Source organism: Pseudophryne corroboree, chromosome 2 (genome assembly GCF_028390025.1).
Source record: "Pseudophryne corroboree isolate aPseCor3 chromosome 2, aPseCor3.hap2, whole genome shotgun sequence".
In the NCBI taxonomy this organism is placed as follows: domain Eukaryota; kingdom Metazoa; phylum Chordata; class Amphibia; order Anura; family Myobatrachidae; genus Pseudophryne; species Pseudophryne corroboree.
This window is the reverse complement of record NC_086445.1, coordinates 162,689,323-162,715,187: the sequence shown is the minus strand read 5'-3', so window position 1 is coordinate 162,715,187 and position 25,865 is coordinate 162,689,323. Positions and strand designations below refer to the sequence as shown.

Below are 25,865 nucleotides of genomic sequence, written 5' to 3'. Positions count from 1 at the left end.
GGACAGCGGTATACGGAACCAGACTTGCCGACAATCTAGTACTGCGATGTGTAGCATTGAGACAGTCTAGAATTTTACAGATGAGCCGTCACGATTACGACGCTTTACAGCGCAGCATTGGCACCCCATGAACGACAGACCACTGTCCCTCTTGTGCTTGTCTACATTCTGTCGATACCAGGCCTACATCCGAAAAGGCAAATACTTTATAGTCTTTATTACTAATCAGCTATTCCTCTTGGTTCTGTATTTGTCACATTTACATCATTGAATGATCTCTAGTTTAAGCTCCAAAAAGTAAAGAGTTTGTACCTTGGAAGAAGAGGCCACTTGGGAGCTTTGTTGCGGCAGAGGACACCGCCAGCCAAACCACCGTGTCCGCTCCTTGTTCTTCAGTGCGTAAGCGGTTCTTCATTTTCTCATAAAAGTCTGGCATTGATGACCTGACAGCTAATTAATAGGAAGAAAATGTACTAATGAGATAACCTACAAAGCATGCAAACCTTACAAATTTTTATCAGTATGGTGATTGAGTATTTGAACAGATATCCCTTATTCTATGTACAATAGCAGGAAACACTAGCAGAGAGTATGAAGTATTAACCATACCTGCAGATTCTGCCTCCACCTATTTTAACTAGTTCAAACTCCATGATCTTGGGTTTGTATAATAACTACTTTCACACATGCAGCAGAGACCCGGGTTTTTGGCATGTGTGAAAGTAAACTGCTTCTCTTTACCAGGGTTGGGCTGAGATCCGACAACGGGCCAGATTCCGATTTGTAAGGTATTGTACTGTACAGGCTACAGACACAGGATTGGATTATCATCAGTCACGATGGGCACAGCACTTGGCCAGTCAGCAATGGCCGGAGCTTGCTCATACGGTCTGATCCAGTCAGCCGGGTCCAGGAAGTCTCTGTCGGATGACGACCCAAACCTTGCACACCTACAAAACAGACCTGCATCCACCCCAAAGACCTCAGCATGTCAAAATCTGAGGTCTGGATATCACTAAAACCTGCATTGTTAGTGTGCGTTGAGGACAGTGGTTGGGAATGCCTGTCCTAGAGGCTGCAACATCACTAAGCAAAAGGCATCACACCATGACGACCATGGAGCTCTCCAAACAAGTCAGGGACAAAGTTGTTGAGAAGTACAAGTCAGGGTTGGGTTATTAAAAAAAAAAAAAAAGATTTTACTCACCGGTAAATCTATTTCTCGTAGTCCGTAGTGGATGCTGGGGACTCCGTAAGGACCATGGGGAATAGACGGGCTCCGCAGGAGACTGGGCACTCTAAGAAATATTTAGTACTACTGGTGTGCACTGGCTCCTCCCTCTATGCCCCTCCTCAAGACCTCAGTTAAGGAAACTGTGCCCGGAAGAGCTGACATTACAAGGAAAGGATTTTGGAATCCAGGGTAAGACTCATACCAGACACACCAATCACACCGTATAACTTGTGATAACTTACCCAGTCAACAGTATGAACAACAGAGCATTAAACAATGGATGCCAACATAACAGAACCCTTATTTAAGCAATAACTATATACACAAGTATTGCAGAAGAAGTCCGCACTTGGGACGGGCGCCCAGCATCCACTACGGACTACGAGAAATAGATTTACCGGTGAGTAAAATCTTATTTTCTCTAACGTCCTAGTGGATGCTGGGGACTCCGTAAGGACCATGGGGATTATACCAAAGCTCCCAAACGGGCGGGAGAGTGCGGATGACTCTGCAGCACCGAATGAGCAAACACAAGGTCCTCCTCAGCCAGGGTATCAAACTTGTAGAACTTAGCAAATGTGCTTGAACCCGACCAAGTAGCTGCTCGGCAAAGCTGTAATGCCGAGACCCCTCGGGCAGCCGCCCAAGAAGAGCCCACTTTCCTTGTGGAATGGGCTTTCACCGATTTTGGATGCGGCAATCCAGCCGCAGAATGAGCCTGCTGAATCGTGTTACAGATCCAGCGAGCAATGGTTTGCTTTGAAGCAGGAGCACCCAGCTTGTTGGATGCATACAGGATAAACAGCGAGTCAGTCTTCCTGACTCTAGCCGTCCTGGCTACATAGATCTTCAAAGCCCTGACTACATCAAGCAACTTGGAATCCTCCAAGTCACGAGTAGCCGCAGGCACCACAATGGGTTGGTTCAAATGAAAAGAGGACACCACCTTCGGCAAAAATTGCGGACGAGTCCGTAATTCTGCCCTGTCCATATGGAAAACCAGATAGGGGCTTTTACATGACAAAGCCGCCAATTCTGACACACGCCTAGCCGAAGCTAAGGCCAATAGCATGACCACCTTCCACGTGAGATACCTTAGCTCCACGGTCTTAAGTGGCTCAAACCAGTGGGATTTCAGGAAACCCAACACCACGTTGAGATCCCAAGGTGCCACAAAAGGGGGGCTGAATATGCAGCACTCCCTTAACAAACGTCTGAACTTCAGGAAGAGAAGCCAGTTCCTTTTGAAAGAAAATGGATAGGACCGAAATCTGGACCTTTATGGACCCCAACTTCAAGCCCATAGTCACTCCAGACTGTAGGAAGTGCAGGAACCGGCCCAGCTGGAATTCCTCTGTAGGGGCCTTCCTGGCCTCACACCAGGCAACATATTTTCGCCATATACGGTGATAGTGTTTTGCCGTCACGTCCTTCCTAGCCTTCATCAGCGTAGGAATAACTTCGTCCGGAATGCCTTTTTCCGCAAGGATCCTGCGTTCAACCGCCATGCCGTCAAACGCAGCCGCGGTAAATCTTGGAACAGACAGGGTCCCTGTTGCAACAGGTCCTGTCTGAGAGGCAGAGGCCATGGGTCCTCCGAGTATTTCTTGCAGTTCCGGGTACCAAGTCCTTCTTGGCCAATCCGGAACAATGAGTATTGTTCTCACTCCTCTTTTCCTTATGATTCTCAGCACCTTGGGTATGAGAGGAAGAGGAGGAAACACATAGACCGACTGGAACACCCACGGTGTTACTAGTGCGTCCACAGCTATCGCCTGAGGGTCTCTTGACCTGGCGCAATACCTTTGTAGCTTTTTGTTGAGACGGGATGCCATCATGTCCACCTGTGGCAGTTCCCATCGATTTGTAAACTGAGTGAAGACTTCGTGATGAAGTCCCCACTCTCCCGGGTGGAGGTCGTGCCTGCTGAGGAAGTCTGCTTCCCAGTTGTCCACTCCCGGAATGAACACTGCTGACAGTGCTTGCACGTGATTCTCCGCCCAACGAAGAATCCTGGTGGCTTCCGCCATCGCCACTCTGCTTCTTGTGCCGCCCTGGCGGTTTACATGAGCCACTGCTGTGATGTTGTTTGACTGAATCAGCACCGGTTGGTTGCGAAGCAGCGGCTCCGCTTGACTCAGGGCGTTGTATATGGCCCTTAGTTCCAGGATATTTATGTGCAGACAAGCCTCCTGACTTGACCACAACCCTTGGAAGTTTCTTCCCTGAGTGACTGCCCCCCATCCTCGGAGGCTCGCATCCGTGGTCACCAGGACCCAGTCCTGTATGCCGAACCTGCGGCCCTCGAGAAGGTGAGCACTCTGCAGCCACCACAGAAGAGACACCCTGGCCCTCTGGGACAGGGTGATCAGCCGATGCATCTGAAGATGCGATCCGGACCACTTGTCCAACAGATCCCACTGAAAGATCCTCGCATGGAACCTGCCGAAGGGAATGGCTTCGTACGATGCCACCATCTTTCCCAGGACTCGCGTGCAGTGATGCACCGACACCTGTTTCGGTTTTAAGAGGTCTCTGACTAGAGTCACAAGCTCCTGAGCCTTCTCCGCCGGGAGAAACCTTCTTCTGGTCTGTGTCCAGAATCATGCCCAGAAAGGGCAGACGCATAGTAGGAATCAGCTGCGACTTTGGGATATTTAGAATCCAGCTGTGCTGTTGCAACACTTCCTGAGAGTGTGCTACGCTGATCCGCAACTGCTCTCTGGACCTCGCCTTTATGAGGAGATCGTCCAAGTATGGGATAACTGACTCCTTGCTTTCTCAGGATCACCATCATTTCCGCCATTACCTTGGTAAATATTCTCGGTGCCGTGGAGAGCCCAAACGGCAACGTCTGGAATTGGTAATGACAGTCCTGTACCACAAATCTGAGGTACTCCTGATGAGGTGGATAAATGGGGACATGCAAGTAAGCATCCTTGATGTCTAGAGACACCATAAAATCCCCCTCTTCCAGGCTTGCAATGACCGCTCTGAGCGATTCCATTTTGAACTTGAATCTTTTCAGATAAATGTTCAGGGACTTTAAATTCAATATGGGTCTGACCGAACCGTCCGGTTTCGGTACCACAAACATTGTGGAATAGTATCCCCTTCCCTGTTGAAGGAGGGGAACCTTTACCACCACCTGCTGGAGATATAACTTGTGAATTGCCGCTAACACTACTTCCCTTTCCATGGGGGAAGCTGGCAGGGCCGATTTGAGGTAACGGTGAGGGGGCATCACTTCGAATTCCAGCTTGTATCCCTGAGACTCAATCTGTGAGCGAACCCACTGGTGGCTGAAATTTCGGAGACGCGCCCCCACCGCTCCTGGCTCCACCTGTGGAGCCCCAGCGTCATGCGGTGGATTTAGTGGAAGCCGGGGAGGACTTCTGTTCCTGGGAACTAGCTGTATGGTGCAGCTTCTTTCCTCTACCCCTGCCTCTGGCAAGAAAGGATGCACCTCTGACCTTCTTGCTTCTTTGTGATCGAAAGGACTGCACTTGGTAATATGGTGCTTTCTTAGGCTGTGAGGGAATATATGGCAAAAAATTTGACTTCCCAGCCGTAGCTGTGGAAACTAGGTCCGAGAGACCGTCCCCAAACAATTCCTCACCCTTGTAAGGTAAAACCTCCATGTGCTTTTTGGAGTCGGCATCACCTGTCCATTGCCGAGTCCACAGGACCCTTCTGGCAGAAATTGACATTGCATTTATTCTAGAGCCCGGTAGGCAAATGTCCCTCTGGGCATCCCTCATATATAGGACAGCGTCTTTTATATACCCCAGGGTCAGTAAAATGGTATCGTTGTCTAAGGTATCCAGTTCCTCAGACAGATTATCTGTCCATGCTGCTACAGCACTACACATCCAGGCCGACGCAATTGCCGGCCTCAGTAGAGTACCTGAATGTGTATAAACAGACTTCAGGATACTTTCCCGCTTCCTATCGGCAGGATCCTTTAGGGAGGCCGTATCCTGTGACGGCAGGGCCACCTTCTTAGATAAGCGTGTCAGAGCTTTATCTACCCTAGGGGAGGATTCCCAGCGTAACCTGTCCGTTGGCGGGAAAGGGTACGCCATAAGTAACCTTTTGGAAATCAGCACTTTCCTATCGGGGGAATCCCACGCTTTTTCACATAACTCATTTAACTCATGTGAAGGGGGAAAAGTCACCTCTTGCTTTTTCTCCCCATACATATAAACCCTCTGGTCAGGGACTTGGTTTTACCTCTGATATGTGCAATACATCCTTCATTGCTATAATCATGTAGCGGATGGCTTTAGCCATTTTAGGCTGCAATTTCGCATCATCGTCATCGACACTGGAGTCAGAATCCGTGTCGATATCTGTGTCAACAATTTTGGATAGTGGGCGCTTCCGAGACCCTGACGGCCTCTGCGCTGTAGGATCAGGTATGGGCTGAGACCCCGACTGTCCCAAGGCATCAGCTTTATCCAACCTTTTATGCAAGGAGTTTACATTATCATTTAACACCTTCCACATATCCATCCAATCAGGTGTCGGCGCCGTTGGCGGAGACACGTCATTCATCTGCACCTACTCTGCCTCCACATAGCCCTCCTCATCAAACATGTCGACACACGCCTACCGACACACCACACACACAGGAGATGCTCTATATGAGGACAGGACCCCCACAAGGCCTTTTGGAGAGACAGAGAGAGAGTATGCCAGCACACACCCCAGCGCTATATGACCCAGGAATCACACAGTAACTTAGTGTTTACCCAGTAGCTGCTGTATATATGATTAATGCGCTAAATTTATGTGCCCCCCCCTCTCTTTTTACCCTCTTTCTACCGTGAGTCTGCAGGGGAGAGCCTGGGGAGCTTCCGCTCAGCGGAGCTGTGGAGAGAAAATGGCGCTGGTGAGTGCTGAGGAAGAAGGCCCCGCCCCCTCAGCGGCGGGCTTCTGTCCCGCGATTTTGTGTAAAATTAATGTCGGGGGCTCACGCATATTACAGTGCCCAGCTGTATATATGCTGCTTTATTGCCAGGAGGTAATCAATTGCTACCCAGGGCGCCCCCCCCCTGCGCCCTGCACCCTACAGTGACCGGAGTGTGTGGGTTAGTGTGGGCGCAATGGCGCACAGCTGCAGTGCTGTGCGCTACCTCATATGAAGACAGGAGTCTTCTGCCGCCGATTTTGAAGTCTTCTTGCTTCAACCCGACGGCTTCTGTCTTCTGGCTCTGCGAGGGGGACGGCGGCGCGGCTCCGGGAACGGACGATCAAGGTTAGGTTCCTGTGTTCGATCCCTCTGGAGCTAATGGTGTCCAGTAGCCTAAGAAGCGCAACCTAGCCGCAGTTAGTAGGTTTGCTTCTCTCCCCTCAGTCCCACGTAGCAGAGAGTCTGTTGCCAGCAGAAGCTCTCTGAAAATAAAAAAACCTAACTAAAATACTTTCTTATTAGCAAGCTCAGGAAAGCTCACTAAAATGCACCCAGCTCTGTCCGGGCACAGATTCTAACTGAGGTCTGGAGGAGGGGCATAGAGGGAGGAGCCAGTGCACACCAGTAGTACTAAATCTTTCTTAGCGTGCCCAGTCTCCTGCGGAGCCCGTCTATTCCCCATGGTCCTTACGGAGTCCCCAGCATCCACTAGGACGTTGGAGAAATAAATAAAAAATAAATAAATATCCAAATCTTTGATGATATCCCAGAGCACCATCAAATCCATCATCTTCAAATGGAAAGAACATGGTACCACAACAAATCTGTCGAGAGGGCCAGCCACCAAAACCCACAGACCGGGCAAGGAGGGCATCAATCAGAGAGGCAGCACAGAGACCAAAAGGTAACCCTGAAGGAGCTGCAGAGTTCCACAGCAGAGACTGGTGTATCTGCGCATGTGACCACAATAAGCCGTACACTCCATAGAGTTGGGTTTATGGAAGAGTGGCCAGAAAAAAGCCATTACTTAGTGTTAAAAATAAGAAGGCACGTTTTGAGTTTGCCAAAAGTCATGTGGACGACTCCCCAAATGCATGGAGGAAGATGCTCTGGTCAGATAAGACTAAAATTTTACTTTTCGGCCACCAAGGAAAATGCTATGTCTGGTGCAAACCCAACCCATCCCATCACCCCAAGAACACCATCCCCACAGTGAACATGGTGGTGGCAGCATCATGCTGTGGGGATGTTTTTCAGCAGCAGGGACTGGTAAACTTTCGAGACGAGGGAAAGATGGATGGTGCTAAATACAGGGATATTCGTGAGCAAAACCTGTTTCAGTCTGCCTATGACTTGAGACTAGGACGGAGGTTCACCTTCCAGCAAGACAATGACCCGAAGTATACTGCTAAAGCAACACTCGAGTGGTTTAAGGGGAAACATTTAAAATGTGTTGGAATGGCCTAGTCAAAGCCAAGATATCAATCCAATTGATAATCTGTGGTCAGACTTGAAGATTGCTGTTCACAAGCGGAAACCATCCAACATGAAGGAGCTGGAGCAATTTTGCCTTGAGGAATGGGCAAAACGCCCACTGGCAAGATGTGGCAAGCTCATAGAGACTTATCCAAAGCGACTTTCAGCTGTAATTGCCGCAAAAAGTGGCTCTACAATGTATAGTTATGCACGCTGAATTTTTCTGTTATTTTGTCCTATTTGTTGTTTGCTTCACCATAAAAAACAAAACAAAAAAAAACAAAAAACACAGCACATTTTCAAAGTTGTAGGCATGTCCTGTGAATGAAATGATGCAAACCTTCAAACAATCCATTTTAATTCCAGGTTGTGAGGCAACAAAACATGAAAAATGCAAAAGGGGGGTGAATACTTTAGCAAGGCACTGTACACAACACTCCTAATACCACAAATAATGCTATGTATCAAGTCCTGCGACATGTTTACCTGGTGTGTCGGCCCAGCCGGGGTGCATTGCCGAAAAATGGATTTTGGGGTGTGATTTTGCCCAGTGTTCAGTCAATATCACTTGCTGTCTCTGAATCAAAAATAAACATATAAGCATTGAATTGTAGAATACAATCTTGAGTATAGAATGTCATTTAACTACAAGGATGTGAGGGTGAGCAATAGTGTGCAGTTTTAGAGAACTAAACCTGCACACACAAAGTTGGCCAATGGCATTGTTTAAGACAAAATGGCCGACAAATTAATGTAAGCAATTACCCATCAGGAGTAACAATCCCATCAACAGCCAATTAATTAGATGTTGACCGAGACGGTTATAAAATCTAGGGGTCCATTTACTAAACCTTGGATGGAGATAAAGTGGACGAAGATAAAGTACCAGTCAATCAGCTCCTAAGTGCCATGTTACCGGCTGGGTTTGAAAAACGACTTTTAGGAGCTGGTTGGCTGGTACTTTATCTTGGTCCACAGCTTAGTAAATAGACCCTCTAGTCACCAAACTTCTGATCTGCCAGTGTGACATCATAAGGACAAATCAATTTGGCCCAGAGTGATCTGCTGGTTCCAGATCAGGGATCTCTGCATTTTAACTACAGGTGTGTGGCCAAAATGGACTATCTGGTAAGCTGAACACAAACTAGTCAGGTGATGCTCCAGTGTACAGCAATGGATCTTCTCCCTTGTGCTCTATACTAGCAGAGAGCTTTTGTAAATGTGATACCGTAATTCAGGTTTAGCATTTAAGCCAATATCATACAAAGGATTTTACTTTTTTTTTTTTCTGTCCCACGATGTTGCCAGCAGAGCTCCCTGAAAATAAAAAAACCTAACAAAATACTTTCTTACAGCAAGCTCAGGAGAGCTCACTGAACAGCACCCAGCTCGTCCGGGCACAGATTCAAACGGAGGTCTGGAGGAGGGGCATAGAGGGAGGAGCCAGAGCACACCAGAATCTAAATTCTTTCTTAAAGTGCCCATGTCTCCTTAGGTACACGTAATGGATAGAAAGAACAAACCTTGTTCTGTGCATAGGCCATTGTCCCATCAAACGTGCCGTTCTCAAACTGAAGGTCTGACACATCTAGCTTCTGTACCAGCATCCCGCCTGAGGAGACCATTACCTGTAATGTGCTAATAATTAGCGACACAATCATTATACTCCAGGCAACCACACTCAGAGCAGCAGCTGCTGATCATGCAATACAGCACACGCTGAGCAAGTAAGTGGCAGCATTCAGCACACACCGTGCAGACCTAATACAACAGTGGCTATGGGAAAGTAACGCATCAGCAGCCTTACACAAACGGCTGTAATTAGTGGCCAAAGGCCAAGTCCAACTCACAGACCCCAGCACATTCACCTCCTACAGCTGCAGCATTCTTACTCACACATGCTCAATTTGTCTAGATGGATTTTCTTAAGCAGAGCTCAAGATACAGGGGGAGAAGTATCAAATCTTCTAAAGACAAGTGGAGAAATTGTCCATAGCAAACAAATTTTCTAGAAAAATGACCGCTTATTGGTTGCTATGAGCAGCTTCTCCACTTGTCCTGTTTAGAAGGCGTGATGCATCTCAATAGACCTGGTCTGCTAACGGGTGCAACACCCATATCGCAAAGTGCGATTACATTTTCAAGCTCCAAAATGTAAAAATGTTTTATTATTTATTTTAAGCTGTAGCAGTGCAAGTGGTCTAACTTTTTATCATCTGTGTCTGTTGCGTGTGGGAGAAAAACATTTTGCTATCCCTAATGCACACTGAGTGAGAAATAACACTACATAATAATCAGATAACAGACATTATAGTTGCGTATATCTGCAGATATAGGGTTAAGCCCCCAGGCCGAACGGCAAGGCGTCTGTCACTGGGGTCCCTAATACTAGGTGTGGGTTCGGGATTAAGGACCCCCAGTGATAGACGCCTTGCCGTTCGGCCTGGGGGCTTAACCCTATGTATCTGCAGATATACGCAACTAAGATCTCTGTATTATCTGATTATTATGTAGTGTTATTTCTCACTCAGTGTGCATTAGGGATAGCAAAATGTTTTTCTCTTACCCAGAATTACCCCTCCCTTTCAGCACCTGAATGACATCACAATCTGATTGAGCAGCTTGCCAATAAATGTCTATTGTGTGTGGACAGGGGACGGGTCATCCTCAAAGGAATGTGCTTTTTGTAGGAGTCTGGTCACTCAACTTCTGTACCACCCACCCAAACACACATAGCCGCCAAGCACCTGTGAAGGAACAGGGACTTACTACTCTGGCGTCGTCTTCCTTTTCCAAGGCAGGCAGCAGAGCTCTTGTTAGAATGTATGTACCTAAGGCCAACAGCAGAGAGGTTACTAAGCACGTGTGGGGGTCTGGTCCCCCTAACACAGGAACAAGCTATGATCTGGCTATATTACAGCAGCAACCACCAGTGCCAGGATGGGTTCAGTATGATTTGCAGGTGGGATGCCAGCTGTCCATATCCCGACAGTGGCATCCCGCCCGTCAGAATGCCGGCAGCGGGGCGAGCGCAAAGAGTCCCCTTGCAGACTCTTTCGCTCGCCACAGGATCTATTCCCACTATATGGGTGTTGTTGACACCCATGAGTGAGAATAGTCCCGATTGGCCAGGATTCCGGCTGGCGGTATGGTCAACTGTTGGGATTCCGGCGTTGGTATCCTGACCGCCAGCAAATTGAACGTATCCCGCTAGGACAGCAGCACGCAGATGCACTTCAAAAGGGTCTGGCAATGAGTTTTCAGGATTTACGTCCAAAAAGGAGCACACTTGCGTCTTCCCCAATCCTCCGGGAGTTCCCATGATAACAAAACATTTTCATAATTAAATTAAACAGAATAAAAACCAAAACAAAATTGTATTTTTAACAAAACCACTAATTGAGCTGATTGCACAGAAAAGATCCCCGGGGGAGCTGTTGGTTATGTTGTGGGATTGACAATCCTGGTCAGTCTGTTCATTAGACTGTGGCTCAGAATGCCAGTGTCTGGCATGCAGCCAATAATATACCAAAACCGCAGCATGCAGCACATTGTCCTCTACGGAGCGCTCTGCAACGAGAACAATAGCTTTCTCTCATCTGTCTGTTTTCCAAGTAAGTGCCCCTTGGTTACAAGACTTTCATTTAACAGCAGTCACAGTTCATGCAATGGAAATCTTCATGCTGGCAGGCCGTTACAGGACAGGAGGACAAACTGGAGTTACAGTTGTTTCCTCAAAGCAGCAGGTTGAGAACCAGGGGTGGTGGGTGGGGGTTAGGCCACTGTGCCATATGCTCCCTCCAGCCCTGTATGGGGACTATACAAGTTGGACCTGGGGGAGATTTTTCTCTCTCCACTTTTTAGATACATAGCAAGGGTCCAAGCAGATGTACAGTGTAGGATTCCTGGTGACTCGTCCACTCACTCAGAACCAGGCACTTTGTTTTAAGTGCTGCATTGCCCAACCACCTTCCTTCATAGCAGCTCCCCCCATCCACGCTCCCATAGGTGAACTGTGACTGCTGTTCATTGAAAGTCAACAATAAGACGCTCAGCGCTACCAAGTCACGGCACAGCATAGCCTGACTAGAAGGGCTGTTTATTGTGCAAGGAGGCTAGATTTAATGCAGGATGTGCCCGCTTACATGTATGCCCATGCTGGTGGGAAGAGTGCATATAAAACAATAAGGCCCAAGTGTAGCAGGTTCCGATTTGCTTGTTCCCACAAGAGTCCGCCAATATAGCCTCTAGATTTGCCAATACATTTTAGCGCAAAACCAGGTTGTTTTTATTGCTGGAATCGCGCAAGGACCAGCAACTCGGAACCGGTTACATTTGGGCATGAAGGTGGTCCTCATGGACACGAAAATAAAATCCCGTTTTGTGTGAAGCATCTAAACTTAGATTCAAATGGAGAGACCGCCTCCATATGGGGGAAGGCCTGGTAAGCTGTGGGTTCCAGCCCAACACTTATGTTGCACATACATTGAGGGAGGTAGACTAGATTGCGGCCTAGTATTAGGTACACCCCTTCCACAGCCCATTCATACATGGTGCAGGCAAACACTGGGCAATTTGTTAGACTATCCCTCTAAATTAACAATTACCAGGCGGCCCCTGACCAGAGCAAAGTGCTGACACGCAGTGTCTGTATGAGCACATCGGAGTACAGGAGAATGGCATGGTATATTATCCACATTATTATTCCTACTAACAGTATGTAGTCATGTCAACATTCAGAATGTAGACACCATGATGTTGACATGATCTGAATCTGGATACATGCTGTTTGGGTTACGGTGCAATTCAGGTTTGCTTAAAATACCACTGTCAACACGTTGACTGCTGACATTCACAATATTGACATTATGTCCGTGTTGACACACTGAACATGTCAACATTATGCTATGTACATTCTGCATGTCGACAGCATAAGATTCTTACCTTTATATAGAAAAAGGATCAGAAGAAAATAGATAATTTACCCAGCACATTTGTTGCAAAGTTCTTCTCTATGCCGTCGTCTGTTACTTCCCGTTTGTTCACCATGCACCCAGCATTATTTATCTGGAGATAAAGATAAGGCAAGAAGTAACTAATCAGAGGACTGTGTGACTGATCTAGATAAAGGTTGGTGGGGACTTAGTACTGACCCTCATCCAACTCAGCTCCTGCTGGATGCATGCTCATTTCCTACAGACTGTGTGTAAAACATATTCTAACAAGCATTCTACCATTAGTCATGGAGATTCTCCAGCAGGGGCGTCCGCTTCTTGTTGTCCACACATAGGTTACTTGCAAACAGAGCAAAACTCAAGATTCAGCCAATCAAGAGCAGGCTTTAGGAGCCTCATATGCACTACATTATCAGAGATCATGGACAGTTTGCTACTGCTGGTTACACTGGTCATACACACACTACAGTACTGCAGTCAGTTTACAGCAACTAGCCCCATAGGATGTCATGCATGGCCGTAACAAGAAGGGTAAATGCATGTGGAAACTTCTGCCTTTCTGTGAGGTTATACCGTGGCAACACTTCCAGCTTACATACAGGCCTGTAATGACCCAGCCACACAGCAGTACACAAAGCAGCTTGCTCTTCTCCATCTTGCAGAATTCTAAACTGATCCTACGTGAAGGTCTGGACCTGCCGAGTGTGATAAACACAACTGAGCTTTTACACTAGTGGGCAGATTTATCAACGCTTGGAGGGAGATGTGCCCTCCTACATCATTGCTGAATAATCATTCATCAGCAGAGTCTCCTGGTGCACCTAAATTACATCTCAACAAGACATTTTTAGCACAAAAGACACCTGACACTGTCAAAGTTGCACGGGACCTAGCGGCTCACTCATGCCATGCATCTCGCACTGTGTGGCGTAATGAGGCCACATCTGTAAAAGGGGGGGAAGAGATAAAGTAGCAACCAATTACATATATTTTTTAAACACAGCCTGTAAACGGACAGAAGCAGATTGGTTAGTACGTTATTGCTCTCCAAGATTTGATACATCTCCCCCAAGGTTAGTCAATAACCAATGGCAATGCACTGAGAGCCTAATTCAGTAAGGATTGCAAATGCAGGAGGGGTGCGTACCACCTCCCTCCTGCAATAGCGATTCAATCGCATCTGTGATGAACCATCGGTTGCAATGTTTATCTGTGACGGCAGACTGAGTAAGCCTGAACTTACTCAGGATTGCCGTCGCAATGCGGCTTTCTGGGCCAAGGAAACTGCAAACGCAGTCCTTAGCCTTGCCACTCCCGGAAAACGGGTGAATTAATTATTTCACTTGTGATTCTGTGAGGAGACCTGCAAAACATGCACTGTGTGGAGTAATGAGGACAGAGTTTGCAGACCTATGCCCCAAGATATCTTTAATGAAAGGGGCTCAAGACTCCTACAAGGAAACGCTCAATTAACCAAACTTTCCTAAAGAGAAATATTTTGTTAAGGCTGCAAAGACTTAAATGATTCCCATCTCTCACAGAACTATAACTGCAGTATAGAAGGAGATTCCCTTTCAGCTGATTTCCCAATGGAATAGGTTTCATGTTCATGGAAAATGGATTATCGTTTTAATCTCTCATCTCCTAAATCAGTGGTTTTCAACCTCGGTCGTCAAGTACCCCCAACAGTTCAAGTTTTCCAGGTCACCTAGCTGGTGCACAGGTGTATTCATTACTCACTGACACATTTTAAAAGACCCACAGGTGGAGCAAATTATTTCACTTGCAATCCTGTGAGGAGACCTGGAAAACATGAACTGTTGGGGGTACTTGAGGACCGCGGTTGAGAATCACTGTCCTAAATAAAGTACCCGGACACTTTTCCCTGGCCTAACAACCCTGCCACTGCATAGTAACAATGCCATGTAAAGGAAGATGGATGGGCATGGCAGGTGATGTGCAAAGTATGAAAAACACTTTTTAGACTGTAAGCTTATTGTGGCAGGTCCATATTTACAGTCTGCTTCACGTCATTGTATGTTATCTGTTTGCATCATGTTAGGATCCACTCTATGCAGAGCGCTCTACACATAAATAGCGTATGAAAGCAAGCCATGGAATTGGCAGATGCAATAAAATATGGTCTAGTTTGTCAGCTGTAACACCAGACTAGAGTGAAAAGTAATCACATCTGCTGCAACAAGAATAATAGGATTTTGGTACTTACCAGGTAAATCCTTTTCTTTGAATCCATAGGGGGCACTGGAGTACTCTTGGGATATGGACGGCGTAGCAGAACAAAGGCACTGAATATTTAAATTTAGGACTCTCCACCCCTCCATATCCCAGAGTACCTCAGTGTACGACCTCTGTTTTTTTTTACTGAGCGAACAGGAACTATATAGAGAGGTTGACAATGGAGAATTCCTATAACATAACGGACAACAACAAAGTTGACCCATAACTTTACTGTCAACTAAACAGTTGACACCATAACCGATAGAACTTTATAATTTGAACCAATCGGTGAAAATGTGTTACCATAAGCTCCTCTGAGCTTAATACAACCCAGGTAAAACTGCTCTGGGTGGGCGTCCAGTGCCCCCTATGGATTCAAAGAAAAGGATTTACCTGGTAAGTACCAAAATCCTATTTTCTTTATCATCCACTAGGGTTCACTGGAGTACTCTTGGGACGTACCAAAGCTTCCCTCGTGGGCGGGAGAGCCGTTTGACACCTGTAACAGTAGGCGGCCAAAGCTAGATGCTGATGCCGCAACCGTTTCATAACGTGTAAACGCGCACACACGTGTGCACTGAAGACTATGTAGCCGCGTCGTAGACGCTTAACGACCAGCTGATCATGACATTCCCACAGAACCTGTGGGATGAGCTATTACTGACGTAGGCGACTAACTTAGCCTTAAAGTAAGCCTGACTTGTAGTCATTTTTATCCAACTGGATAATGTCTGCTGAGAAACTGGCTAACCGCAGTTGGCAGCATCATAGAGAACAAACAACGTATCCGTATTACGAACTGTAGACGTTCGGACATATAGACGCGTAATGTACCACATTCAGAATTCCAGAATGTGCCGTCAACACAGGAACCACTATTGGTTTATTGATGTGGAAAAATAAGAAATCGGGATTCGTCCGAAGTTCTGCTTTGTTATGAGAAAACCCCAAATACGGTGGCTTGGAATACAAGGCACCTAAATGTGAAAACAAACCCTTGCCGAAGCTAAGGCTAGAAGAAAAACGTTTTCCAAGTGAGAAACTTAATCCCCATTTGTTGTAAGGGTTCAAATATTGAAAACTGTAAGAAATGTGAACCCAGCTTCCAGTCGCATGGCGCTGTAGGTGGGCTAAATGGAGGCTGTACTTTGATGACACCTTGTAGAAAGGTGTGTACCGACGCAATAGAGTCAAACGTCTTTGAAAATAAATTGACCACACAGATACCTGCACCCTTAGTGCAGATAAATGCAGTTTTCCATTCCACCCCGTGTGTAAAATAACAGAATACGGGTAACTTGAAAGATGAAGTCGGAACTTCCGAGCTTCCCACCCACCTATATAGACACACGAAATTTTGTAATAATGAGCGGTTGGTATAACCGATACTGTAATGCCCTATCTCTTTTCTTAAGAGGGCGGTCTGAACCACCACCCCGTCAACCGCAGCCGCGGTATATAGGTAATAGGTACATAGGTAACTAGGGGTAAAAGAACGTTCCCTGTTGTAACAGGTTGGACGTATTATGAGCGGACCAAGATCGTGTGCCAGTATTCCTTGGAGATTCGAGAAGCAAGCTCTCCGAAACCCATGAGATATCACTAGTATGACTGTGACGAACTGTCTTATGATCCGTTTTCGCAACGGAGAGAGCAGCGGAAAATGGTGGAGCCAGATACACGATGCTGTATGACCACACGAATGTGAGAGACTCCACCGCCACTGCCCTTGTGATCTGTCGTTCTGTACACATACTGAGCGTTTGTAATTGTGGCGAGATGCCATCATGTATACCTGAGGGTAACCCCTTTTGTGGACTCACATATGAAACACCTCTGGATTGAATGCCCAGTTTTCAGGATATAAATCCCGACGGGTGAGATCATCTGTCTAACAGATATCCACTTCCGGAATGAACCCTGTGGACAACATCACCTAATGGTGTTCTGGGCAATTGAGGATTCAAGCTACCTGCCGCATTGCCATGCAGCTTCTTGTATATGCAACTCCCGTTGCGTTGTCTGACTGTACTTGGACAGACTGAAAACGAAGCATGTAGTGCATTGTAAATTGCACGGAGTTCCAGGACATTTATAGACAGCAATCGGTCGTGATCCGTTTTAGAACCCCTGTCGCTGAGCTTTTTAACTACAACTCCTCAAGCTCTGAGACTCTCGTCCAGAGCATATACACCCTTGCCCCCCTGTGGGAAACGCGAGAGAAGCCCAGCGAACTAAAGCGCTTTGAAACCACATTATTGTTCCTAATAGGCGAATACACCAATGTACCGCTAGTGTGCGTGGCTTTTGCACTAATTGTACTAGCTGGTATATTTGCTGGTGTAGTAGGTAAATGTCTTTGATTTACCGTATTTATAATCATACCTAGGAATTGAAGTCGTTGAGACGGAATTAGATGCGATCGCTTTTTGAACTTGACCTGCCACCATGGTGTACGTTAGTAGCGCCAGTAAGAAGAACCTCTGGTGAAACAGAGTTCTTATGAGCAGATCGTCTAAGTATGGAACGATTGTCACTGGCAGGGCTCTGAGATGAGCTATCATCACCAACATCTCTTTGGTAAATACCCGAGGCGTTGACAAGAAGCCAACCGGTAGATGAAATGGTTAATGGTTGTGGCGTTTTGCAAAACTCTAGAACCTGTGATGTGGTGACCAAACCGGTATGGGTATTGAAGATCAAGCGCAATTATGAAATTTTGTGGCTTCAAATATGCAACTACTAACCGCAGAAATTCCATTTTCCAAACTGCAGTAAGTAACTTGCTGATTGAGACTGCGACGGAGCCCTCTGTGATTGAGACTGCGACGGAGCCCTTTGGTTTCGTTACGCCAAACAGAGGGGAATAAGTAGCCCTGACTCTGTTGGTGTACCATGGCTGGAAATAAAAACAGCTGAAAACAGCAGAGACTGAATGGCAACCTGCCAAAACTCTTAATTTCGTCCGACAGAGGCAGTATTTTAACCTTTAAATAGCGGATATATCCATGAGTGGATGTTTGGAAACCCGGCAAATGTGTAAAGGCGCGTTTCCACAATTGGAAATTCGAGATGGCCTAAGAGGTCGTCCAGCCACTGTCTTGTTGACTTTAGCGCCCTGGTGTTACAAGTCTTGACTTGTACCACAGCCTTGAAAAGACTGGATTGTAAAGACTTTAACCGCCGGACCAAAGTATGAACGTTTGAAATTTTATCAAACAACTTCTGGCCTTGTCGTGCTGAAACTAGTGACGCTAAAAAGCGAGAATCGAGGTAACAGCCGTCAGCAGAAGCTTTACAGAGATACTCTGCCGCTTTGTATTAACATTAAGTGAAACGTGATCGTCATTGTTTCCATACATAGAGCGCCTGGTGACCCAAATGTATCTTGGGTGTTTATAATGTTTGACACAGACGAATTCACCAATGGCGGATTCTCCCATTTAGATGTGGAAACGGTTAAATAGACTTAAATCTTAGTCAGATATTCTAAATAAGAAATTCACTGAAAATCTGTTGTTTATTAAATTCGACGGATTAGATGTTAGAGTCTCCTTAGTCACTGTAAATTCGAAACGATGACTCACTGGTCATTAGCAATGTATGGTTGCCTAAACCCCGCACTATCTGACTGCTGGTTTAATGTGAGGTCTGATATAGAATTATCCGACTGCATGAAATTATAAACCAGTTAAATTAACACCTTGGTACCCAAAGGAAAATTGTACCTTTGGAAAGACTCCTTTATTAGAGCCTGCGGGATAACTTCTGTCGATCTTACCGCTCTTGTCGAGCGGAGTTAATTTAATTTGCCAATGTCTGGGATTCTGAAAACCTACCCACGTAGTGAACATGTGGTTGATTTATGTCTAGTTTAAAAGTATTTTTAGTCTGCGCTGGAGCCTTACTCCCTATGCAGACAGACAACACAATAGGCAACGGACAGACACCTGCACGACTTAGTAAAGTTATTATCTGAAGGTGTGTAATATATATTTATTTCTGGCTGAAAAACAGTTCACATAGGCAGCCTATGTGAAACCCGAACCAAAAATTCCCACTAACACCCCTGCGCCTCTGGTGGCGTAGGGATGTATGGCAGGAAAGTTCCGGAACTACAACTGTAAAACAGGAAGCATGGTTAAAATGGCCGTCATGCCATGCTGACCCTGATAAACACAGAACAATTGCTTCAGTGTTAATATAATCTATTATACAATGATAATCATAGGCAGGGTACAACACATGCTCTTGAATAAATATATATATATATATATATATATATATATGATGTTATACAGTGATAACCACAGACATTAATATATAATAACAGACATTAATATATAGGCTAAATAGCCTACAGTGATAACCACAGACATTAATATATAACAGACATCAATATATAGGCTAAATAGCCTATTATACAGTAATAATCACAGGGCATGTTACACTACATGCCTGCAGTGTTACAATACATGCCTAACCATCATTAAAATAGACCCAATAGCCTATTATCTAGTGACATGTCACATATATATGTCTGTGGTTTATAGATTACATCACCTTGTAATCTGCCAGTTTCACCGCCCCCCTTCCCCCCGTGCTCCCTGTAACGCTGTGTCTCAGCGGGAAGCCAGGGAATTCATTGCAGGGAGGCTTTCTTGCCGAGCAGCGGAGGTCACCAGGAGCGCTCCGTTTCTGCCGACTGACGGAGCGTCTGCGGGTGGCCGTTGCTAGGCGGCCGAACGGAGCGGCGGCCCGTTGCCACCCTCTTAACGCTGTCTGCGGGTGGACGGAGCGGCGCCGGTTCTGGCATGCTGGGCGGCCGGACGTAGCGGCTGAGATGGCCGGACGGAGCGGCTGCAGTATAGAGCGGCTGGGGCGTTGTGACTGCCGGATGTGCGGCGGGAGCGACTTACAATACCCCCACATAGCGGGCGGCAGCCTGCGCTGACCGTCCCGTTCCCCAGCCTACCTTATGTGATCATGTCTCCAGTCCTGGCTGCGACGGGGCTTCTATCTGTAAGCTCCGTCCAGCTTCTCAGATCATGGCTGCGACGGGGCTTCTATCTGTAAGCTCCGTCCAGCTTCTTGATCACTTCATCCTGGCTGTGACGGGGCTTCTTTCTGTAAGCTCCGTCCAGCTTGCAGGAGACAGTGGGCTGCCTGTGGCTGTGAGGGTGCTCTTTGTGAGGACCGACACGCCATGCGCTGCCTTGCAGCGGCACCATCCCGGACCCATGTTTTTCTAGAAACTGGGAAGGGAAGTGTAAAAAGTAAAAATAAAAAGTAAAAATGAAAAATTAATAAAATCTTCCACCAAATGTGGGAACTTCCCACAAGCCGATGTTAGTGCTGTGAGCACCGAAAAAACACTGAGGTCGTACACTGAGGTACTCTGGGATATGGAGGGGTGGAGAGTCCTAAATTTAAATATTCAGTGCCTTTGTTCTGCTACGCCGTCCATATCCCAAGAGTACTCCAGTGACCCCTAGTGGATGATAAAGAAATAACGACTGACCCGTAATGTCATGAACATAAAAGCACTATTGTCGTTTTCACTTGCTAGAAAAACACAAACACAGCAGCATAGTGATAATATCATGGTGCACAGCCGCAGTGTCCTGGTGTCCGGTCAGTACAACTGGCCAGTCCCAGTAAGATCATAGCAAGCCTAAAAATATATCTGGAGTAACTGGCAGCTCCAGAGGTGGGACTGCAGCACAGTCCAAATTTCAAATAGGGGAGTCACACCAACTGCCAGTGAGTCAGTGGGGCATGACAGTTGGTGGCAGTTGGGGCGACTCCCGTATTTGAAATTTGGACTGCGCTGCTCCTATAGAACACAGCAATATTCCCATGTCACCACCTGCAATTATTTCACTTGTAACTTTGTTCATATGTCACATTAGTACTCGGATATGATCTTGTGGCCAATATTCCAAAACGGTGACAGGCAACCGGATACCATTTGGGTGCCGCACAGGGCAGCTCTCCAGCCTTGCACCTTGCAACAAACAAGTCTGACAATGTAAGAAGGGGAATGTACAGGGGAATAGACTTATACCAAGGAGAGAGTAAAGTATAGAAACTCACCAATACATTTAGCTTGTGTTCAGTCTTAAACTTCTCAGCAAAGTCACAGATTTGTTTTGGATTAGACATATCCAGTAAGTGTACCAAAACACTCTAAGAAAAGAAAACACATGAGAAATTACCGACACCTCTCTGTAAAGAATAATAAAAACATGTAAAGATCAGTGTTCAGCAATCAAATGCTATATATTTATTATATACTAATGCTATTAGGGGATCGGTACGTTATACCGCTGGCCGGGATGCTGAATGTCAGTGTCCCAACTTCAAATCCGGACTGCCCTCCATTAGAAGAGTCATGGGCCATCATACACTGCCAGCTGCTCGTCACACCTATATATGCACAGTATCCGCACCTCACTCCCGCTGTTGGCGACAATGTCTTTTTTCGCTTCTTCAGCCCGTTCTTCATTTCTGCACACTAGATGAACAGTGCCACCTAAAATAATCCAAATCATTCAAACAATTGGTGAGGTACAATACATTATTCTCTGAAAAGGGTTAGACATGGATAGAGTCGCAAATGCAGCAAAACTGCCATGTCACAGGCAGTGTTTGAAAAACGGCAATTAGGAGCTGGCTGGTACTTTACCTCTCTCCACTTTATTACCCTGATATTCCCCAAGCTTGTGGGTTCTCTTTTCTAGCACAACTACAGGGGATGCAGCCCTCTATGAGACATATAGGTGGAGGGGCAGGGGGAAGGGGAAGGGGGGGGGGGGGGGGGGGGGGAGATATACTGGACTAGCCCCTGTTCCACCTTAAAATGAGCGGAGGTCTCTTCTGAGACAACACATTTACAGAAAAGGCTGCTGCTCTTTTAAGTGCAGAGGAAGAGCCCAGGAGGAGTCTGCAGAATTGCTGGATCCCGAACAACATTTTGCACTGGGCCTGACAATGCTTCTTTCCACCCCTGGTAAACAATAATAAACCCCCATGGCTAACTGGGAATGCAGTTTTAAAGAAAACAGCTTACACTAGACAGTGACCATTATTGAATGCAGCTTCTATGCCCCAAATATTATAAGGTCTATTCTAATAACTAACCATATACACACCTACAGCTAGTGAAGTATTAATTTTTTTATAAAAATGACTTTTGCCAGTGTAGATGTATTGTTAAAATGTATGTCAAAGCACAAAACTTACCCTCAGAAAGTTGGGGAGGTAAAGTTTCAACAACAAAATAGAATCAACCCCAATGTATCTGCATAAAAACCGCTACAAAGCAAAAAGCAGGAGAAATCCACCCCAAACACACAGGTAAACTATTTCTTCATGCGTTCCCTACATTTCAGTGCCCATAACCTTACCCTTCTTAGCTATTGCCAGAGCAGCTGCTTTGCCAATGCCACTGTTCCCTCCTGTGATCATATAGGATTTCCCAGTAATATCAACTTGCAAATCTTCGGCAACAAAGTGTTTGGCTGCAGATTCGTATCCACCTCTACAAAATAAAAGATAATTTCAGAATAATAAGACATGAATAATCCCCCCTATAGCATTGACAGAGGAACACCTCATGTTATATAGCTTCTCAAACAAATGTATTTTTTCAAAAACATTTTTGTATTGTAACTTCTGAATACATTTTTAGATGTGGTTTTAGGAATCCCTTATCCAACATCCATACAAAACGTTACTCATTCTTTCCAAAAGCTATTACAGGTTACAAACTATACCAGTCCATAGCTGCTGGCCTCAGAGTCCACAAACACAGAGGCTGGCCTTTGCATCTTAAAAGCAAGTATGTGGCGGATCTGGGGGGAGGCAATATGGGCGACTGCCCCCTGTAGCACTGTGTGGCTGTCACCAATCTGTCCTCCGTTGTTTGTAAACTCTGCATGCTACAGTGCTTTGCAGGATCAGAGATATTCGATTGATTATGATGTCTGCTACAGTCTAGCTTTATTGAGAACCGAGCTGTTAATTAGCTGCCCGACACTCCCCTGGGCAGCTGCTGCTGTGTCCGCAGGATACCTGGATCTCAGCACTGAAAGAAATGTCCACTTAGTATGGGTTTCTCAGATTACTTGTTTATTTAAAATGAAAACAAATTAGCAGATAAAAAAAAAGAAAAAAAGATTTTGGTTTAGAACCGGTACCCCTGTGATGTAGCCTTTGTGTTCCCGTCTGTAGAGCAGGCCTGGCCTCTCAGCTATTGTGAAACTACAACTCACAGCATACTCTCCCACCAATCAGCTGGTAAAGCATGCTGGGATTTTCACAAAGGCTGGAGAGCCACAGGTTGGCTGTAGGGTAACTGACCATCCCATTTCATGGAAGCATCAAATTAGGGGGGCTATGGAAAGGGCAGACAGTATACCCTGTACTAGGGATTCTTAAACCAGTTCCAACCCTGAAGACGGACTGTCTGATTTATTGGTGATAGCTACAGTCCCAAAGACTTTATACCCAGATGTGTCTTTTGAATACACTACTGTTTGGTCAGGAGGTGGTCATATTAGCAGAGTCATTTATTGCTCAGTTTCCAGGGGTGAATAGTGCCACAGTGGAGTGTGCTGCATTTCTGTCGTGTTTGCGGGTACAAAATAGGGGTTAGAGGCTGGTCTATCACAGAAACATACACGCTCACTCATGCAGAACACAAACATCAATAAGAGGTCACAGCATGTTGTGTGTATGTTGGGAGGAAGGGGGGTATGAGCAGGGGCAGGGAGTGGGAGTTGTTCTGGAGCTTATAAAGGCCTCGAGCAGCATTGGTTACCACTACGATGGGAGGGCAGCAGTCTTCTCTCTTGCACAGGTCACTAAAGTGTATACCTATAGCTCTGGTTAACTTGTTAGCTTAACCAAGATGACTCTACGGCAGTGTTGGGCAATAAGCAGTTCTCCAGCTGTTGTCAGTCAGAATTACAATAAATAAATCTAAATTAAACCATCGACCACATACAGCTCAGGCTGCTTTGCGGCGATATATAAATGGAGGGATCCTTCTCCATCTACCAGGGACGAATATTTGACCAAATCCCAAACTCATTAAGATATGAATACTGCAGGTGATCTATATGTGGGGTCAATCTCATAACTCTACTGCACAAGAGGAAGGACGTCCCAGCCCTGTCTCAGGTTCTATATCTGAGCTACGTCAGACTAGATTAAATACATTCAAATAAAGGTCTACATAATTGGTTGCAGTTTCAGTTGCTAAATGGACATCATATATTGGGACTATTTAATTGTGCTTGGATATGTACTTGGAGTTTCCTGTTCCGCTCTCCATGTTGAAGAGTTAATAAAAACCATTGAAGTTTAATAATCATTAAATAAAAAATTAAACCATATACTATTTCTCTTACGTCCTAGAGGATGCTGGGGACTCCATAAGGACCATGGGTTATAGACGGGCTCCGCAGGAGACATGGGCACTATAAAGAACTTTAGATGGGTGTGCACTGGCTCCTCCCTCTATGCCCCTCCTCCAGACCTCAGTTAGATTCTGTGCCCAGAGGAGACTGGGTGCACTACAGGGGAGCTCTCCTGAGTTTCTCTGAAAAAAGAATTGTTAGGTTTTTTATTTTCAGGGAGCACTGCTGGCAACAGGCTCCCTGAATCGTGGGACTGAGGGGAGAGAAGCAGACCTACTTAAATGATAGGCTCTGCTTCTTAGGCTACTGGACACCATTAGCTCCAGAGGGTCGGAACGCAGGTCTCACCCTCGCCGTTCGTCCCGGAGCTGCGCCACCGTCCTCCTCACAGAGCCGGAAGATAGAAGCCGGGTGAGTATAAGAAGAAAGAAGACTTCAAAGGCGGCAGAAGACTTCAGATCTTCTCTGAGGTAACGCTGCGCGCCACTGCTCCCACACACAACACACACAGCAGGCACTGAAGGGTGCAGGGGGGGGGGGGGGGGCGCCCTGGGCAGCAATAATAAACCTCTAGGGACTGGCTAATATGTATATAGGCTGCGGAGGCAGTATATTATATAATCCCCCGCCAGTATAGCAAATTTGAGCGGGACCGAAGCCCGCCGCTGAGGGGATAGAGCTTGATCCTCCAGTACTAACCAGCGCCATTTTCTCCACAGCACACTGCAGAGAAGGTGGCTCCCCGGACTCTCCCCTGCTGAACACGGTGACAGAGGGCAAAAAAAAGAGGGGGGGGGGGCACTTTTAAATTGGCGCAGTGAGTGTATATTATATTATATATTATATATAAAAGCGCTGTTTTGTCTGGGAATTTTGTTTCCAGTGTCAGTTGGCGCTGGGTGTGCTAGCATACTCGCTCTCTGTCTCTCCAAAGGGCCTTATTGGGGAACTGTCTCCATATAGATATATCCCTGAGAGTGTGGGGGTGTCGGTACGCGTGTGTCGGCATGTCTGAAGCGGAAGGCTCATCTAAGAAGGAGGTGGAGCAGATGATTGTGGCGTCTCCGTCGGCAACGCCGACACCTGATTGGTTGGATATGCTGAATGTTTTAAATGCAAATGTGTCTTTATTACATCAGAGGTTGGACAAAGCAGAGTCCAGGGATAGAACAGGGAGTCAATCCATGGCTTTGGCTGTGTCACAGAGCCCTTCAGGGTCTCAGAAACGACCCCTGTCCCAAGTAGCAGACACTGATACCGACACGGATTCTGACTCCAGTGTCGACTACGATGATGCGATGATTATGCCCAAGGGTGGCCAAAAGTATTCCTTATATGATTATTGCAATAAAGGATGTTTTACATATTACAGATGACCCCTCTGTCCCTGACAAGAGGGTACACATGTTTAAGGAAAAGAAACCCGAGGTAACCTTTCCCCCATCTCATGAGCTGAACACGTTATTTGAAAAGGCTTGGGAAACTCCAGACAAGAAAAACTGCAGATTCCCAAAAGAATTCTTATGGCGTATCCTTTCCCTGCGCAGGACAGGTTACGGTTGGAATCCTCACCCAGGGTGGACAAGGCGTTAACGCGCTTGTCCAAAAAGGTGGCGCTACCA

At 46.3% G+C, this 25,865-nt stretch overlaps 1 protein-coding gene across 1 annotated transcript in view; it reads right to left on the bottom strand.

Moving 5' to 3' along the window:
- DHRS12 (dehydrogenase/reductase 12) overlaps positions 1-25,865 on the bottom strand; it is a 53,531-nt gene that overhangs the window by 14,539 nt on the left and 13,127 nt on the right. Inside the window, exons 2-9 of the mRNA XM_063951954.1 lie at positions 22,228-22,361; positions 21,271-21,353; positions 20,915-21,007; positions 12,611-12,692; positions 10,395-10,456; positions 9,149-9,253; positions 8,112-8,202; positions 313-450 (exon numbers count right to left, since the gene is read on the bottom strand). Coding sequence (XP_063808024.1) covers positions 313-450; positions 8,112-8,202; positions 9,149-9,253; positions 10,395-10,456; positions 12,611-12,692; positions 20,915-21,007; positions 21,271-21,353; positions 22,228-22,361 — 788 coding nt within the window. The remainder of the gene's footprint in view (positions 1-312; positions 451-8,111; positions 8,203-9,148; positions 9,254-10,394; positions 10,457-12,610; positions 12,693-20,914; positions 21,008-21,270; positions 21,354-22,227; positions 22,362-25,865) is intronic.